The sequence below is a fragment of the Miniopterus natalensis genome, chromosome 5 (genome assembly GCF_054644295.1).
Source record: "Miniopterus natalensis isolate mMinNat1 chromosome 5, mMinNat1.hap1, whole genome shotgun sequence".
Classification (NCBI taxonomy): Eukaryota; Metazoa; Chordata; class Mammalia; order Chiroptera; family Miniopteridae; genus Miniopterus; species Miniopterus natalensis.
In genome coordinates this window covers 40611394-40630221 of record NC_142085.1, presented here as the reverse complement: position 1 = coordinate 40630221, position 18828 = coordinate 40611394, and the positions used below count along the sequence as shown (strand labels likewise).

The 18828-nt window shown below is 37.5% G+C and overlaps 1 protein-coding gene across 4 annotated transcripts in view; it reads right to left on the bottom strand.

The window, feature by feature from the left end:
* Positions 1-60: 60 nt before the first annotated feature.
* Positions 61-18828, bottom strand: part of DOP1A (DOP1 leucine zipper like protein A) — an 86013-nt gene continuing 67245 nt past the window's right edge. For 3 of the 4 annotated variants that reach the window (XM_016207340.2, XM_087817482.1, XM_087817483.1), the window contains 14 exons: positions 17880-17984; positions 14126-14192; positions 13579-13723; positions 13326-13405; positions 12434-12543; positions 12025-12174; positions 11820-11881; positions 10013-10165; positions 8954-9090; positions 8047-8102; positions 6874-7038; positions 3590-3719; positions 2456-2515; positions 61-652 (listed from right to left, as the gene is read on the bottom strand). In XM_016207340.2, the coding sequence (XP_016062826.2) occupies positions 347-652; positions 2456-2515; positions 3590-3719; positions 6874-7038; positions 8047-8102; positions 8954-9090; positions 10013-10165; positions 11820-11881; positions 12025-12174; positions 12434-12543; positions 13326-13405; positions 13579-13723; positions 14126-14192; positions 17880-17984 (1726 nt within the window). In that variant the 3' untranslated portion in view covers positions 61-346. The remainder of the gene's footprint in view (positions 653-2455; positions 2516-3589; positions 3720-6873; positions 7039-8046; positions 8103-8953; positions 9091-10012; positions 10166-11819; positions 11882-12024; positions 12175-12433; positions 12544-13325; positions 13406-13578; positions 13724-14125; positions 14193-17879; positions 17985-18828) is intronic. The other variant, XM_087817484.1, reaches the window with a different exon arrangement.

Below are 18828 nucleotides of genomic sequence, written 5' to 3'. Positions count from 1 at the left end.
TGGTTAATAACAGAAAAAACTCCCCAACCAATCTAAATTAAACGAAGCTTGAAACCAATAGAAAAAAATGTGCAGTGTGTATTTTGCAGGTTTAAGACAACTCAGGACAATAAAACAATGGACTATACATATATAGATCTCTCTTAGGCACCATAATCAATATGAGCCAACAATATTTAAACGTGATCCAGGCCACATTCAGACACTTGCTCTTATTTACAAATATTTAAATTAAATACAACCTGAAATGTGTTTTGTTAGGTACATACAAAAAAAACCTATATAACTCAGAGTAATGTGTGTTTTAAATGATTACATTTAAACTAAATGGAACCACTTATGGTGCTCAAGTTTTTATCACCCCTTCCAGAAAATCCTTTTCTACCATCTCTTCTATTTTTTGCCTGGCTTTGCTGGAGAATGGTTTGTGGTTTTCCAGTTTCATGTCCGTATTAGGGAAGGAGTTTGAGTAGAGGACGGGGCTCCCTGAGTGTCCCACACATCGGCTGGTGACCTTGCTGTTGAAGACTTGGCTGAGTATGTTGAAGAATGGCAGGAGCTGCTCGATACTGCGCACAGTGCAGATGGTGAGCAGCAAGTGCCCAGGCTCCCAACCCAATGTTCTCCCTGAGTTGTCTTCCTCTGGATTTTTCTGCAGAAAACAAAAGTTGTTATTAACAAATGATGTAGTATGTGAGAATACTTAATTGGTGTAAACATCAGCAAACAGTTAAACAAATACAAATGATGACATTACATCTTCATTCTAGACTTGATTAAAATTCTGAGGCCTTTTGGTACCAGTTATTAAGTGAATATAAAGGGGTCTAACCCTGTAGTAACATTTTCCATCTAGGATGCATAAAGAAGCTAAGAAGCTTAGCAGCATTGGTTTCGGGTAGGGTGAGTCAAATATTAAAAGTTTATTTTGTGCTTTGCATATACTCAAAAAGCTCCCAGATTTCTGGACTCCCACTAATGTAACCAGGGACGAGGTCACAAAATGACTACAGAAGAGGCTAAGAAGGGACAAAGGTTTTTATACATTTCACCATTAATCAATAAGTCCCTTTTAGCCAAATGGCTTAAACTTGCCACAAGATGGAAGCAGGGACCAAAGTAGCACAGAGAAAGGAAACGGACCCCCAGCATGCTCTCTGTTTCTGTGCTGTGCTAAACAATGTGGGGAGGAGAGATGGGACTGGAGTCAAAATAACCGGGTTAGTGTCCTGGCTCTGCCATTTACTTACTGTGCAGCATCCTTGGGCAAGATACAGAAAGGTTCCTCACATAAAATGGGGAAATCTATCTTGCAGCAATAAAGTCAAGTGAGAATGTATGTGAAAATTCTGTCAACTAAATAAACACAAGACCATTTGTGTACTAAGAAGCTAGTTTGAGAAGCCAACTAAATATACAAACACAGCTGTTAACACAGAGTATCTAAAAGTTAAAAGAACTAAAGATGTTTGAACTTGGGCAGACTCATAGATATGAAACCACTGAGTAGAGAGAAGGAAAACAATGAACTGGATAAGAAAAAGAAAAGAAACCAAGTGGAACTTGGGAAGCAGCATTAGTCTCTTATTGGTTACAAATGGAGTTTGCCTTCTAAGATCAGATGTTGCTGAGAAACTGTCATCATTTACCTATTAATTTAATATCACTAGTTTCCTAGTGGAGAAAGGAGATTCAAAATCCAGCTTATTGTCTTGTGTGTGCTCACAGATTTGTCTGCTAATTTTAAAATAAAATCCTGAGAAAGGAAAATAGACTTAAGTCAGAACAGAAGACCCTAGGAATAAACAGGAAAACATCGTCCAATTCTTCATGGTCAAAAATACCCTATCTTTTAGTTAGTATGTTGTATGTTAGCAGCATTTAACCTCCATTCTCAGCGACAGGCTACAGAAAACCATCTTCCTTTGTCCTAACTATAACACTTCCTTTAATGACAGTCCCGGGACTGACTTTCCCGTAATGGCAGTATGGGAAGTGCTACCATTAACTGGCTGACCATACCACCTTTAGGCCCTAAGTCATTAAAGGGTATAAAACATTATTCTGAAGTAAAATGAATAGTATATTTGAACCCTCTACATAACTACTTTCCAGTATAAGAGAACTAAGGTTATCCTTTTGTTTATATTCCTTAGATGTACCTTTAAGAGAGGGACTTTTACTAAGCTCTTGGCCAAGAAAATATGATTTGTCTTAGTGTTCTGCTCTTGATCAGAACCACTTCCCTCAATAATAAATAAAATTAAAAAGTCAAACATGTTTCCATGCAAATGATTTCTCGTTTCACTTCCCCAGTCTATACTTGAAGAAAGACTCCTTCCTCTTTACCACTCTCGTACTTGTTGAAATTCAGACCTGGGTTTGTGTCTCAATATTTGGTCCAGATGTGGCAACTTTTACTGCCATGTCACAAGCATCAAAAAGCCACCCTCACCTGATGCTTGGTCATCTCCAATCCCTCCACAATCACTGTCTTAAAGTCCTGCTCCTTGTCCTGCGGAAGGAAAGAGGAGAACTCAGAGCCTGTGTCCATGGAAGCGTGCTCGGCCGTGAAGGCCTTGTTCAGTGCTTTGGGGAATACTTTCTAAGCAACTGTTTTCTTATTCTGTGGGACAAGTTCAGGCAAAAGACTATCATGTTAATCCCAAAGTGCTCATTACCAATGAGATGGGGGGATGACTTAGTACATGTGCCTGGGTCACATATGATCACCTTGCTTCTGGATTTGCTATTGAGTATTTTTTCAAACCGTGTGATATCAAAGTGGAAGTACTTAGTCCTGCCCTAAATCTGGACCCAACTTTTGTCTTTGTCTCTGTCCTTTTACTTGGTCCCTAAAGAAATAACAATTCTAAATCAAGTTTCTCACATCCTCCAAGTACAATCTTTTTAATCACTTTCCTCCATTCTATTTTCTCTGGTTTGTGGAATATGGTTTAGGAGCTGCTGCCTGAATAGGGGACCCCAGAAGACTGGAAAATTTCTGAGCACTCAAAGCACATTCTGAAGACTAGACCTCAAAAGACAACCCAGATTATCCCTAAATTGTACAATTTACTGTTGAAAATTTGAATCCAAAAGATGACAAGATTTGTAACCAAAGGCCCGCTGATGAGCATGCTAAATTCATCACAATTGACCTTTGAACAACACAAGTTTGAACTGTATGGGTCCAGTTACGCATAGATTTTTTTGTTCAATAAGTGCTATAAGTTAATTTTCCTTATGATTCTTAACATTTTCTTTTTGCTAGTTTACTTTTTGTAAGAATACAGTATAGAATACATGCAACATACAAAATATGTGTTAACTGTTTACATTATTGGTAAGATCAATATAGGCTATTACTAGTTAAGGTTTTGAGAGTCAGAAAGTATATGTGGATTTTCAACCGTGCAGGGGTGTCGGTGCCCCTAACCCTTAACTCTTATGTTGTTCTAAAAGTCAACTTTATTATTTCCTTGGGCAGAAAGCTCTAATTAGTCTGATGCATACTGAAAAATATATATTTTACAGATTTTATCTTCTTACACTTAAAGACAGATTAAGAAGAAAAAGAATGTAATACCTTTGCCCTTTTTCGAAGAAGTTTTGCTAGTCTTACTACATAAGGTTTAAACTCCCGTTGATGGATGCCTTGCCTTCTGACTTCCAAACCGGAATCATCGGAGGCTTCTGGAATAAAGGCCCAGCGGTACCTATGTGTAGAGGAAGGATATCCATCAACATTAGGAACAGACTTGTTCCATATCAGGGCCACACAGAGTAGAAAAATCAAATCCCCACCACTTACAGATTCAAGTGCAGCGCCTTGGGTATGTTTCTTAACCTGAGCCTTTTCTTTATCAGTAAATACAGATACTGTTAACTATCTCATAGGATTGTAACAAGTAAATGAATGTGTAAACTTGTAAAGTGAGCAACACGTTTTTTCAAGTCCTCAACAGATGTTTCTATTCTCATTAATAGGCAAAATTTCCACCATATACTTGGCCAAATTTTCCCTAACTATACTGTAAGGGATAAAGAACAAATAATTTAAGTAGGGTTTCTTTCAGACCTCGCTTGGAATTTTTTAATTTTTTTCTTTAATAAGCAAAATAAATATCTGACTATGGAAAAAAGTCAAACAGTAGAAAAGGGCATACCAAAGAAAGAGAGTCTCCCTCCCACTGTAGGACCCATCAACATCGCCAGGCTTGTGTGTCCATCCCGAGTTTATGCAGAAAAGAGCACATATTCATACAGACCTCCTCTTTACAACAAAACATGATTGCTGCTGCTTTCGATTTAATTATATATCTTGGCGATGTTATCATATAAAACTCCATCTTTTTCAACAGCTACATAGTGCTCCAGTGTTGGAAGGTACTGATTTAACCAGTCTCCTAGACTGTCCAATTTCTTGCTTTTACAAAAAGTGTCATAATGGACACCCTTTTATAACACTGATTTGGTGCACACCTGGGAGTGCAGTGGTTGGATAAATTGAGTGTAGCGGAATTACTGGCTTAACGAGAATGTGTAAATTTTGAATTTTTGTAAATAAAACCTCATTGGAGAGCAACTGGACAGTATCAGTATGTACTTCCAACAAGAGTAAGAATGCTTCTGTTGTTAAGGGTAACAGGACCATTCTGATGGTTATTTATAATTTTAATTGTAATTTCTCTTACAAGTATGTCTGAGCACCTTTTCCTACATTGACAAGCCATTCCTTTTCTATGAACTATTAAGTCTCTCACCGGCCCATTTTTCTACTGGGTTATTGACTTACATATAAAAAAGTTAGGCTTTTGTCATATACACTGCAAATATCTCTTCCCAACTCATTGCTGCCTTTTAAACATGGTATCTTTTAGTCACACAGACTTAATTTTGTATGTAGTTAACATCAAATATTTTGAATATCTGAAAGACATGTCATGCTTAGAAAGATACTATTTTAAGATTAAATTCCCCATATTATCTGTACTGATTTATAGATTTTTAAAAAAAGACATAGTACTTTTAGAAAAACTGTAGTTACTATTACAGCATATTTTATCCTTTCTAGTAACTGTCTCTTGACAAGTAGAGATAAACCCATTTTGGTTTTCATCGTGGATGGTGAAAAGTCAATACCATAAGCATACTACTTAATGCTCTTCCTCAGGCCCAGAAGAGTGGAGTTTCTGTCACCTTTGTGAACATAAGCATCCTAATTAATTTTGGCCACTTTCCTACCATTCTGCTTACTGTCCTTTTCTGAATTCCTTTAGGAGTAACGTCAGTTTGACAGATACCCAACCACTGAAATCCATCAAGAAATCGATGTTTAAAGAAACTGGAATTAATCTACAAGTAATTATAATTCTTACCAGTACATTTAATGAAAAGTAAGCTTGTGAAATAGCAATTTTTGGAGATTTAAGAATGTTCAAGTATAGAAAGATCCTGGTACCTTTATCTTAATATTCTACTCCAAAAAAATAATATAACACATTATATAAGTACATACTTGATCATTTGAATAAAGTCTCAAGTTATCGTAGCTGTATTTTGACAAAACTACCATACAGTTTGCCTATTAAAAAATTTAAGTATGGCCCAGCCAGGCGTGGCTCAACAGTGAGTGTCGACCTAGGATCCAGGAGATCACAGTTCAATCACCGGTCAGGGCACATGCCCAGGTTGTGGGCTTGATTCCTGGTTGGGGGCGTGCGGGAGGCAGCCGATCAATGACTCTCTCATCATTGATGTTTCTCTCTCTTCCTCTCCCTCCCTCTCTCTGAAATCAACAGGTATATTTAAAAATAAAAATAAAAAATTTAAGTATGGCCCAGCCGGGCGTGGCTCAGCGGTTGAGCGTCGACCTAGGATCCAGGCGATTGGGGTTCGATTCCCGGTCAGGGCACATGCCTGGGTTGCGGGCTGCAGCCGATCAATGACTCTCTCATCATTGATGTTTCTCTCTCTCTCTCTCTCCCTCCTTTCCTCTCTCTGAAATCAATAAAGATATATTTAAAAAAAAAAAAATTTAAGTATGAAAAACTGTAATTAAATATTTTTGAGCACTTATGAACAAGGCATTGTGAGAACTTACATTAATTTTCTCCCTACTCTCCTCTACCATCTCTAGTTCAGTTCCCTCTCATCTGAAATAAAACAGCCTCCTTGATTCCAGTCCTGCCCATCTCCAGTCCTTTCTCAAACTACAGCCGCAGTAAAATTTCTAAAATGCAAGCCTGACCTGGTAACAGCACTTCATTCCTTAAGATGCTTCAGAGGCTTCCCACTGTTCTTAGGTTAAAGTCCAAATTCTCTAATATAGCTTACAAGGCTATATAACTCATAATTCAGTAGCATTCCAGCCTCCTCTTTTAACATTCTGCTCCAGCAATACTAATCTTTCAATGTTTCCAACATACCAACTCCACTCCTCTTATGTCTTCACACATGCACCTCCCAACCCTCACTCTTCACCACCTCAGTATAAAACTGCCCTCATGGCCTGCTCTGACCCTCAAAGCCAGGAGGGGTCAATACTGTGTGGCCTCAGCATCTTGGGCCACATCTGCTATCATATCTGGTGTTTATGTCTCTTACATTGGACTTGAAGCTGCTGAATCATGTGCCCCACTGCCTCACATCCAGTGGGTACTCAATTTGTTGACTGAATGCTTTGTTAATTTTAATATATCCATAGAAACCATTTACTTCCAATAACTGTCCCCCCATCATCCCTCAAGAATTACACCTTAATAAAAAAAATATTTCAACTTATGGAAAAAACTTTTATATTAGTCTTAGATGTCAGTGACCAAAGAAAATGCATCAAAATACCCACTTAACATCCTTACTTTTACTTACATCTGAAACTGAGGGAGATTTTCAGAGGGCAACGCCAGGGCCAAATCCAAAAATTTGCAAGCAGAGAGATAGAGGTTTAACCACCGCTGGCTGTTATAGGAAGTAGAAAAGCCGTTGCCGCCTGTGTAGGTTGTCTCCAGACCAGCCACAGAGGGGCCTGAAGTCCTGTGAGCAGAGACAGTGCTGTCAGTAGCTGGACCTGTTTACTAACAGGTGACTCCTGGGAACCTCAATTGCCAACTAATATTTTTCATAATCATTTTGAAAAGTGTACCTATAATTACTAAGCAAGGTTATGACTATAATGTAGCTGTTCTCAAACAAAAAATTATCTTTTGTTCTTTAAATTTTATGAACATAAAAATAGTACAGAGTAACTGGGATACACCCAAGAAATAGAAAAATACAAGCTGTAAAACCAGGAGCCCTGTCCACTACTGTCATGCAAAGGGGGGGAGGACTTTCTGTAACACTAAACACAGTTACCAGTACAGGGAACTCTTTTATAAACCTAACACTGCAAAAAAATAAAATATACTCAAGACATAAAGGTCTTAGGGGAACTTTTCAATTTTTAAACTTATTTGTACAAAAATTCCTATATAAGTAAAAATAAATTATATTTAATCATACAATTAAACTGCCTCTACTAAGAGAAATAAAATGATAATACATTGAGATCATTCTGGAATATCTGGACATATGGATAACTTAGTGACAGGTTATGTGCCATAATACGTTTTGCTGCATGTTTTACAGCCAAGATTTGACCTATCACAACAAAAATGGCTCATGTAACTGGAACAATATTGTATTGCTTTGAACAAAATTTGTCTCTAGAGGCCAAAGGTCATGAATACTGATAGTTTAATCCAGTCTAAAGTGCTTAAGGAATAAGTACAAATATATCCAAATAAGATCAAGTAGATAGTAACAGACTAAATACAGGGTGGGGCGAAAGTAGGTTTACAGTTGTGAGTATACAATATTCTCACATTGTTATTAATTAGTGTACTATTTTCCATATGAACTGTAAACCTACTTTTGCCCCACCCTGTATATAAAGTATTATAAAAAACAGCATCTGTACTCTCCTAGTTGTGAAGTAACATTCTAAATCATTTTAGGATACTAAACATCGACAAGAATATGTTGAAATGAACCACATATTACCGTGAAATATCTTCATCAGCAGTGAGCTCCTGCTCCATCAGTAAAAATACCTGTACCTAAAGACCGTGGAATAAATGTTAAATGTTTTTTCAAACCGGATATCTAATCCTTCTTTCAAGTTATCTTTAGGCTATATTTTCATTAATCTAAAAACAAATTTTAGGATACAATTTCAGGATCTTTATACTTAGTTTCTGGAAATAAAACTGCAAATTTACCACAGAGCTTTGCTGATCACTGGCAGAGCTAAGATGAAGACATGCTTTTGTTTGGATGAATATGGAGCAGTTAGTTATTGAAACAGGAAAAATATTAAAGCCAACTTCTTTGTGGGTAAATTATAAATGCTGAGTTTTCAGAGCTGTTTCCTTTCCCTTTATCTCCCCTCCACTCCTAGATCATTCCAATGAGGGTGACAGGGTCTGGTTTGGGGAGAGGGATGGATTAGTGTAGGGGGACTTGGGAAGGTTTATTGTTTTGGAAGTTTGCAAAATCTTTATGAAAAAAGTCTCTTTGAAGCCAGCTTAATTAGAGCAAGGGCTGCACTTTAGAATGAGTGCATGCCTCACTCAGTCTCCATTTCAATACAGCCACACCATTTCTAGTCACCCTAGAGGGGCTGCCACAGGTGGGAGCCAGGCCTGGCGGCCATGACAAAGTTAAACATTTGGTGCAGAAGAGACTGAATTGAACTAGATCAGACAAAGTAATGACTCACAAGGAGCTAATATTAATGTTGTATATTAGGAAATTTAAGCTGTATGGAGATGAAATCTGACTTGTTTTACTATCTTCAAGTGTTAAAATCGTCGGGAAAAGGCTTAGTTTTTTATACAGTAAGCATGCTGACACTAGTCATGGTGCTCTGTAATTTACTTATCACTTGACTGAACTAAAATGAACTCACAAGTTCTGTGATCATGGTAGGCCAGAGAGAGGTAAGATGTTGTGGAGACATTCTTAAAAGTAACACTCTGAAAAACAGGAACACTTGAGAATGAAGAGTTGGCACCTGGGGCAAACGCAGACTCTCCACCAATCTCTCTGAAAGAAATGCAGCATATTATCAATACCTAAATAATTAGAATCATTTTCATGTAAAATTTTTCTATATAACCTAGTTTTGCTCAAACTCTCTGTGGTGAAGGACCAACTCCTTAAAAAATTTCCTATCTGCTGCAGATTGATACTTTTGTAAACTATAATAGAAATGAATTATTAGAAAAATCATAATAAAGAAAAACCATTTCTGTTACCCACCATGAATGACATAGTAGACTGGGCCGGGTCCACAGGACCACCCTTTGAGTAGCCCCGATCTAGTCAACCTTAGAATAACAGGACAATGTGTATGCTATACGTATGACATGATGAGATACAATGGGTCAGGAAAGGACAAGTCCATTACCTTCCAAGAGAGAGAGAAATAATCTCCCTGGAGAGATGACAGTGTCAATCCCAGCCCAGTCCCCACGTCGAGCTCACCCCCGGCGCAAGCAGTGCACTGACCTCCTTCTTGAAGGTTTATCGAAACCTTAGCCACTCCATATCCCAGCCGTACACTAGAGACCTCGAATGTCACTTCCAGTCAACATTTCCTGGCTCTGCCTGTATTTTGGTCCTCTGCTTAAAAGTATATGACTCCTTATGCCCAATAAAAAATGCTAACTCTCTCCTACAGCAAAATAGTCTCACACCACATCCTCAAATATGAATTCCTCGGAAATGTGGACCAAATGATGAGAGGGACTACATCTGCGCAAGCTCTATAAACTCAGCGTCCGATTCCTTTTCGTACTGGTGATATATTTTATTGTTTCAGTGGAACAAATTTCTAATTCTCCTACATTTTCATCTACCTATACTTGCTATATTTCACCCCAGCTCACAACTTAGGGAAAGTATTTTCTAAGAAACAAAACCCCAGCAGACTGGAAGGCAAAGAAAATAGCTTTTCACTCTTTACCTTGTATATCTGGAAGGTATTTCTGGTACTGGTCAATCTCACTGCTAAAAATAGCAAATGCTAATCTTTTGAGAAGCATGGCTCTCTGCTCTAGCTCCACATCACGGTTTGCAAAGAGATTAAGTGAACTGCTTTGAGCCACAGCTACACGAGCTGAAAAAAAAAGCAAGTGAGAGAGGCTATGATATGTCATCCAGATTATAATTTGTTTTTATTTTATATTTTTATTTATTTAAATTTATATTATTGTTGAAAGTATTACAGATGTCCCCTTTTTTTCCCCATTGACCCCTTCTACCCTGTGCCCCCGCCCCAGGGCTTCACCACACTATTGTCTATGTCCATAGGTTATGCATATAAATTATCTGATTAATCTCTTCCCATCCCCCACCCCCCCCCACCCCCGCCTTCCCTCTGAGATCCCTCAGTCTGTTCTGTGTTTCTATGTCTCTGGATCTATTTTGTTCATCAGTTTATTTTGTTCATTAGATTCCACATGAGTCAGATCATGGGATACTTGTTGGATTATTATTTGTTTTTAAAAATGCCTAGATCCCCTATGACATCCAAGAGCGGAAGGAACCTAGGGTAGAGGGCTTGGGCTCCTCTCTAGGGCAGGAGGACTGGCAAACAGATCCAGCATACACAAGCCAGAAGACCAAGGGTTAAGAATTGTGATGTGGAGAGACAGAAAACTGGAACTGTAGGTTTCTGAACATAAGATCACTAACAATGCCATTTATAAACAATTTAATATTTTATGCCATCTTCCTGAATCTTTAAAAAGCACTCCTGGCCTGGCCTACCTAGCTCTCTTTCCTTAAGTCTTGTCACTCCTGCCCTGCTCACTCTTTGGCAGCCACACCATCCTGTTTGCTTTTCTTTGAACTCACCAAGCTTTCTCCCACCCCAAGACCTTTATAATTTTTGTTCCCTATGCCTGGAATACTCTGTCCCTAGGATATATCATGCTTGGCTTCTTTAGTTTCACCTCAAATATGAGCTCTTCAGTTGTTATTTAAAATCTATTGCATTGCGCTATTTCCTTCACAACTTCTTTCTTACTCCCTGAAATAATCTTATTTATTTGACTAAGGTTAGCATAATGCCTGGCTCATTTTTGTCTTTTAATAAATATTTGCTGAACGGACAAATCTGAACCTTAAAACAATGCCTTGAAGAGCAGAGAAGAGAGAATACGCTGCTCCTTGCTTTTCTGGAGGGGAAACTGCAGCTTGTGTTAAGGAACTTGTGCAGAATCATACAGACTCACTCATGTTCACTGCTATTTCAGGTCATTAGCTTAGTCACTTCCAAACTTCCAGAAAAATTCAAAAGGCCTATTTTCTTCAGATGAAGTAGTACAAGAAGCCCTAACACATAAAACCAGTCAAGGTGGGCGGAAAGAGGGAGGAGAGTGGCTCCGACCTTTCCGGCCCCTCCTTCTTTCCTTCAGAAAGATGAGCTGGGCCAGGACTCACAGTGACTGGCCCACAGTGTGGCTCCTTTCCCTGCCTCTCCACCTGTCACTCTTTCATTTTGTCAACAATTACTTACTGAGTGCTTACTGTGTGCTAGGTTCTATGCTGTGCTCTGAGGAAGCAATTTACAGACATGTGGCCAAAGGTTTACTTATTATTCATCACTACGATGTCCTCTGTGAGTTTAACACTATATTCCTATAGGGAACTAAGTATAACCTGACAAAGAGCCAATTCAATAGTGTCTGAAAAAGAGCAAAGTAAGTAATAAAAATGGATCATATACAGGAAAGACACTGCTTAGGTTGTCATCCCATAATACTCACTCATCAGATCTCTAAATGTTGTCTTATCATGTGTCATCAGATTGTCCAGAATTGCTCTCCAACTGAAAAAGACAAGGATTATGATACATAATTAAGGTTTTGTTGTTCATGTTAAAAAAGTGTTTTCCTTTGCAGCATAGTAATTGATTTCAACAGACTTTATGAGACGCCTTATCATGTTGAATAAAGCGAGACAATGACTTACTGATTAACACAAGAGGCATCCATCTGAAAGAAACTGGGATCCATAAAGAGATCAAAGGCTTCTTTTTTCCAGGCCCTCCGGGTATACTGATACCCACTAAGACTGCTGAGCAGCTGGACACAGGCTCGGTAACTAGGGGCATTATGTGCACTAGGAGGAAGGAAAACCACCTTAACCTGTGTTATCATTTTAATCATCATATTAAGTAATTCATTAGTGTTCAAAGTTACCTAAAACAACAATAGGAAACAGAAAGCACTGTAAGAGATTTTTTTTTAAATCATTATAATTAATTCAAGGTAAAAATAATGTCATTTTGTGGTCATTCAAATAATGGCAATAAAGGAATATAATTTGCTTCTAACAAGCTATAAATTAAATAAGAAATCTACTTATATAATAATAGTACCTGTGATTTCGGAGGTAGGGCACAACATAATGCATGATATTTACAAGTAAAGGAATAACTCGTTCTTTTTCATCACTATAGAAAACCATATCTAAAAGATGAGCCAAAACCTAAAAAAATAAAGAAATGGAGTATAATCAAAGAGCTGAAACTGACAGCATTCAGAGGTGGTTTTCATCTTTAAGAAAACCTAGAATACCTTAAAATTGGAAACACCTAAAATAAGATCTCCCTAAGCCATTTTTATATGAATGGTATCTGTCACTATTTGCTTTTTTGTTCATTATAACTATAAGGATATAAATATGGGCAAATTTTTACTATTTTTAACCAAGAAAGGGAAGTATACAAAAAGAGAGGTGAAGATTCCTGACCTGGTTAAAGGGAGCCTGGAAAATACCAACCAAATGAATTGAGCTGCTCAAGTCTCAACTCTTAATAGCTATTTGATTTTAATCATATTGTTCTATTCTTTGTGAAGCTGTGTCCACATCTATAAAGGGCAAACAAAAAATGACCTGCAAGACTATATAACAGTGTATAAAAAAGAACATGACAGAGGATGCATATAAAAATGTTTGGTATACTGTAAAATACTATGTAGTGGCAAGCTCCACCCTCCCTACCATACTATAATACAAAAGCACTTGTCTTTTTATAAAAAGTGTACTTTTAAAACTAGTTCTTGGAGACGTGAGCAAAATCTAAGGTTATTATCACTAATTTAACAAACTAAATAACCTGAATACAAAGTCAAAACTTTATTCTATACAATGATTTCTACAAGTACATAATAATTTTTCAAATTAAAAACTCTTAGAATTACTTGCTAATATTTAATTGTGAAACTATTTACTTGAAAGTTCATTTTTAAAAACCTGATAATATTTACCTCAGAGAGTAATGTCAGTGCATGGACACTATATACAGAAGGAGTTATGTTTGAGGTTTCCAATGCAGGGGATAACATATCTGAATTAGAGAAAAGACATGTAAAGAAATAGTTAGGTCTTTCCCCACTGAAAACGCTACCTACTAAACATGAGAGAAAAGGGATGATTTTATGGTATTTACAGCAAGAGCTGCAATGATTTCTTAGTGAATATACACCTACAAATATAAGCCTAGATGTTTGAGATCAATACCTTCAACGTCAGATTCCAGACTGGTTCCATCCACCGTTATTTTGGGAGAAGGCTTAACTTCAAGATTCCTTCGCAGCCATGTGGTCTGTTCCAAAGAAGAACCAGCAATTGCACCGATTGCATCCACTATTTTATGAGTCACATCCTACAGAAACAAGGAAAACAACTATATATATGTACTTATATACACACACGAAACTTCACAATCTTTTTTTAAAGGATTTTAAAATTTTATGTATGTATTTACTTATTTTTATTGATTTTAGGGAGATGAAGGGGGAGGGAATGGGGGAGGGAGCAAAGGAGAGAGAGAGAAATACTGATTGCTTGCCTCCCGCAAGGGCCCCGACCAGGAACTGAACCCATAACCTGGGTATGTGCCCTGACCGGGAATCGAACCTACCACCTTCTGGTGTACTAGACGATGCTCCAACCACTGAGACACCTGGCCAGGGCCACAGAAAATCTTACTTGACCTTCCCATTTTAGTGTTGAGGACACTGAGAAACAGAGTTTTGGCAACAGTCCTCAGTTTAGAATGCCTTACCTGAAGGTCTCTTTGGTCTTTTTTATTTTCCAAACTAGGGTTTTTCATAATAAACTCATTCAGAACCCTAAAATAGCCAAAGAGAAAAACAAACCAAAAATATTAAAGAAAGTGATACAATCTAATTTCTCACAGTGAGCAAGTGACTGTGTGGCCTCAATTTCTATTTTATATATTTAATGAGTGTGTGTGTGTATATATATATATATATATATATATATATATATATACACACACACATATATATATGTATATGTATATGTATATGTGTGTGTGTGTATGTGTATATATATATATGGATATCCTATGACTCAGCTGAAATGCACAAGAATGTGCAATAAAAAGACATGTACAAGGATGTTCGTAATAGCATTATTTGCAAAAGCCAGAATCTGGAAAAAAACCCAAATGTCTAGCAACAGAAGAGATAAATTGTGGCATATTCATACAATGAAATACTAAACAGCAATGAACATGAATAAATTATAGCTACATGAAATTACATGGATGAATCTTACAGATGTGTGAAAGAAGAAGACACAAAATAAAGCAGTTATAGTTCAAAAACAAGGCAAGATTTATCTGTGGTGTTAGAAGTCAGAATAGTAGTTATCTTTGGGGAGAAGGGATAGGACAGTAATTGGGAGGGGACCTGAGGGGACACGTGGTGTTTTATTTCTTAATTTAGGTTCATTATTATACACTGTGTGTGTTTACTTTGTAATAACTTGTGGAGTTGTGTACTGAATTATTTGTATGTTTTTCTGTATGCGTTTTACATATCAACCAAAAAGTAAAAAACAAAAACAAAAAAACCCCAAACCCCACCAATTGTAAACTGTAACACAGAAATGGTTTCTTACCCTTCGTATGAATATATATGATAGATAAAATTTTTAAATTTTCCATTTCCATTGTTTGCTAAATAATTCCATTCAATATTTACTTTGACTTGATTTTATTAAGATAAATTATATGCATAATTATTTTCAAACTCATAGGTAAAGTTATATTGAAGAGCAATCTTCATATTGATTTCTATAATTAGAAATTTTTAGAGGATCAGTGGAATGGTTGGGGGAAAAACTAAACAACCAGAAGTTTAGAAAGGGAATTAAGTTTCTCGTATAAATGAACATGTCCAACTTTAGATGGCCTTAATTTTTAATGAATTAGCCAGCAGGGTTATTCGGTGACAATTCAAACACCTGTACATACATTCCCTCTTTGAGCCTTAAAACAATTCAGAGGCAGGTAGGGCAGATATTACTGCCTGATAGGAAAATAGCCTTCGAAAGGTTTATTGATGTACCCAAGGTTACAGTGATTAGGGTTGGTACTAGAGATTAAAACATAAGATCAGAAATCTTCATTAGAACACTGTTTGATTTCTAGTATTTACATCTCTCATTACTAAAAATCATACACATGGGTAATCTTAACTTCTGATCCAAGAATTGCAGACATTGAGTTCACTGCTCTTTTTACTAAACCTTCAATCTCTAAAACTCTTTCAGCTTTTTTATTTAGAAAACAGATATCATGAGAGTCCAGGGATCATCATGAACCCTGAAATTCTAGAGCAGGAGCTCTAGTCCGCTGTGGCTGGGGACTCAACATTACTCAGCTATAACAGGCTCTTAAGCTCTCAGCTCTGTCACTCCACCTTCTCTCTGCTTCCTGTGGGAAGACTACATTCCCACATTTACTAGGAAACACGAGGCCATCTTCGTGAAGAAACCTCAACTTCCTTCTTCTCCACTTCAAAATTTTCTATACCATTGGCTGCCAAAACAGAATTGCTAGTTCCCTTAAGGACAATAAAGGTAGTAGATAAATTTATATATATAGAATCACAACAATTACATATATTAAATCATTATCACAGCTACAGAGGCTGATTAATAGATCAAAGTTCTTTGCTTTTTGGTTGAATTTATCCATTCAGTGTGATAACATATTGACTGTCATTGGCTATTAATGACACCACTGGACAATCTGAGATAATGTAAAAAGGTTGGGGAAAAGTGTATTCCCTTTCTTATCCCCCTTATGTCTTAAGCAGTCCTTTTCAAACTTTAGTGTGTATTCGATTCACCTGGGAATCTTGTTAAAATTCTGATTGGGGGAGTCTAAGGGTAGAGCCTATGATTCCACATCTCTAATAAGCTCCCAGGTGATTCCATTGCTGCTGGTTGAAGGATCAGCCTTTGAGTGGCAACATCGTAGAGAAAATGCACCCTCCTTTCTCATTCTTAGACCTGGTGCCATTCCCTGCTCTCCATGCCCTCCTCTGTCTCTGGAATCTGGTGCTGTCAATGAGCTCCCTTCTCTCTAGAATCTTCGATCACTGTCCACTTACATAACACTTATTATTGGCCAGGCACTATAAAATCTAAGATTTTAACAAATATTTAACTCATTTAATCCTCAACTCTCTGACAGGCACTATTACCACCGCCATTTTACAGATGGAGAGGTTAAATAACCTGCCCAGGGGCACACAGCTAAGAAGTAAAGGAGCTGGGATTTGTCCCCAGGCAGAGCACGACTACAGAATCTTTGCTAGTGACAAGTCAACATCCTCAGGTCTTCCTTATCTGTAATGATGACTTTCAAATCACATTTCCTCTTGCTACCTTATAATTTCTTTCTTTTCATAAACAAACATCTCCAAAGAGTAACCCATATTTACTTTCTCATTCTAACTCTTTGCTGTTCACATCTGTGCTTAGTACCTTGCCACTCCTCTCCCCGAAATCACCAACCCTTGAGAAACCAATGATGCCAGCCTCTTATTCCTCTCTGAAGGTGTTATTCACGCCCTCTTAGCTCCTCTCTGCTTTTACAACACTGACTATGCAGTATCCGGTTTTCTTCTCGCTTTCTGATAGACACTTGCTTTCCTATCTCCTTTGCTGACCGCTTTTCCTTCTTCTTTCCCTCTTCCTTCACTCCCATAACAGTTCGCACTCCCCCCGACACAGAATTCCTAGTCCACCCTCTTTCCCCTGTGATCCATCCTACCGCCCACCCTGCCAGTCCCATCTCTCCTCAAAACCTGCAATCACTCCACCACCTGCCTGTGACAAGAATTCTTATAACTAAAATGCAAAACGCTTCCCCATGTAGCTCCCATCTCCCTTTTCATCCACCCCATTCCACTGACTGTACTGCTCTATAATCAGACAAGGCACCTTGCCTCAGTACACTTTCCGCCCCGTCCCCCACCAGCTCCAGAAAGAAGGCTTTCTGCTCCTACCACCTCCATTCAAGCAAGTACTTACTGTGAACCAAGAACAATGGTGAGCAAAACCAGACACTGTCCATGAACTCAAGGTGCTGGCAGTTAGGTAAAGGTGACTGAAATTTTTCAAATAATCATACAAACTAGTAACACCGATCAGGAAAATGACTTTTCCAAGCCTGTTTATGCTGAGGGCCTTGAACTCAAATGATCCTCTTCTATGAAGTTCCACTTCAGCTGTACCTCTCACCCCTCCCCTTCTAATCCTATGGTCCCTTCCTCATGAAATAACTGCTGTTGTAAGCTTTACACGAGCACACTGACATTTTGTATATGTGTAAATACATATTGCTCCCTCTCCACCCCCGCCCTTTATTTACAGGCCTCATGTTACATGTCTAGTTTTACACCTTGAGAATTCTACGGGAAGGCAGAGAGATCACAGCAACTAGGAGAATGAACATTCTTTTTTTATTCAAAATAATATTTTTAAGTGAAATTGCTTACCCAAGTATAAGAAACTGCCCTGGGGCTGGAAGACTCAGTTGTATAGAGTCTTTCAGTAGGATCAAAAGGGATGCCCAGCTATCCACTAAATTGGGCACTGGAATTCTGCAAAATAAATATATTTTATATATATACGTATATAGAAAACTTTAATTTTCTTTATATTTTCCAACAGTCTTTTACAAATTTTTCTACTAGTTTCTGAAACATTCCCTAAATTTGTATAGGCTATGAGAGAAAAAATTCCTAAAAGCTTTATCTTTTCTACTAATGTTACATAAAAAGAAAATCAAATACATTCAAAATACCCAGTGTGATTTATTAGTCTAAAAATTTTGCTATAGAACACCCAGTTTTTAACACATGGACTCTCAAAAATAAAATACAACTGAAATCTCAGTTTATTTACTAACACCACAGTCACCTACTCCCTATCCTGTTCTCTCCCATATTAGCTCTTTTTCCTTCACCTATCAGTCTGTCTCGTTTAAGGGAGACTTGTTAATCTACTTGAACATCAGTCTTTCACCTATAGAGAAATTAAGAATGTCTTCTTTTAGTCTGATCTTAACCCTAATACCTCTATGTGTCTAAGTTCAGATTTTAAGAAGTCACAGCCAGTTTTAATAAACTACACAACCTAACATTATAAATGTCAGTCACAGATCACAAAATGAGGCTACCTTTGGTGATTAAAACTGAATTACCCTATAACAGAGGATTAGGATTCAAGTTCTCCAGTAAGAAGGTTATCAAAACTGAGTCAACTAACTTTCTATTCAGGGGTTCATTAAATGCAAAATTGGAATGCCATAACAAAAAGATACTTTCATTCCATCATTCCTAACATTTAAAAAATCCTACTAGGCTACCATATATTCACCTATATCAAAATAATAATAAATTCAAAGGCAGTAGGCATGGTTTCAATAGTAGGATTCAGCTTTTC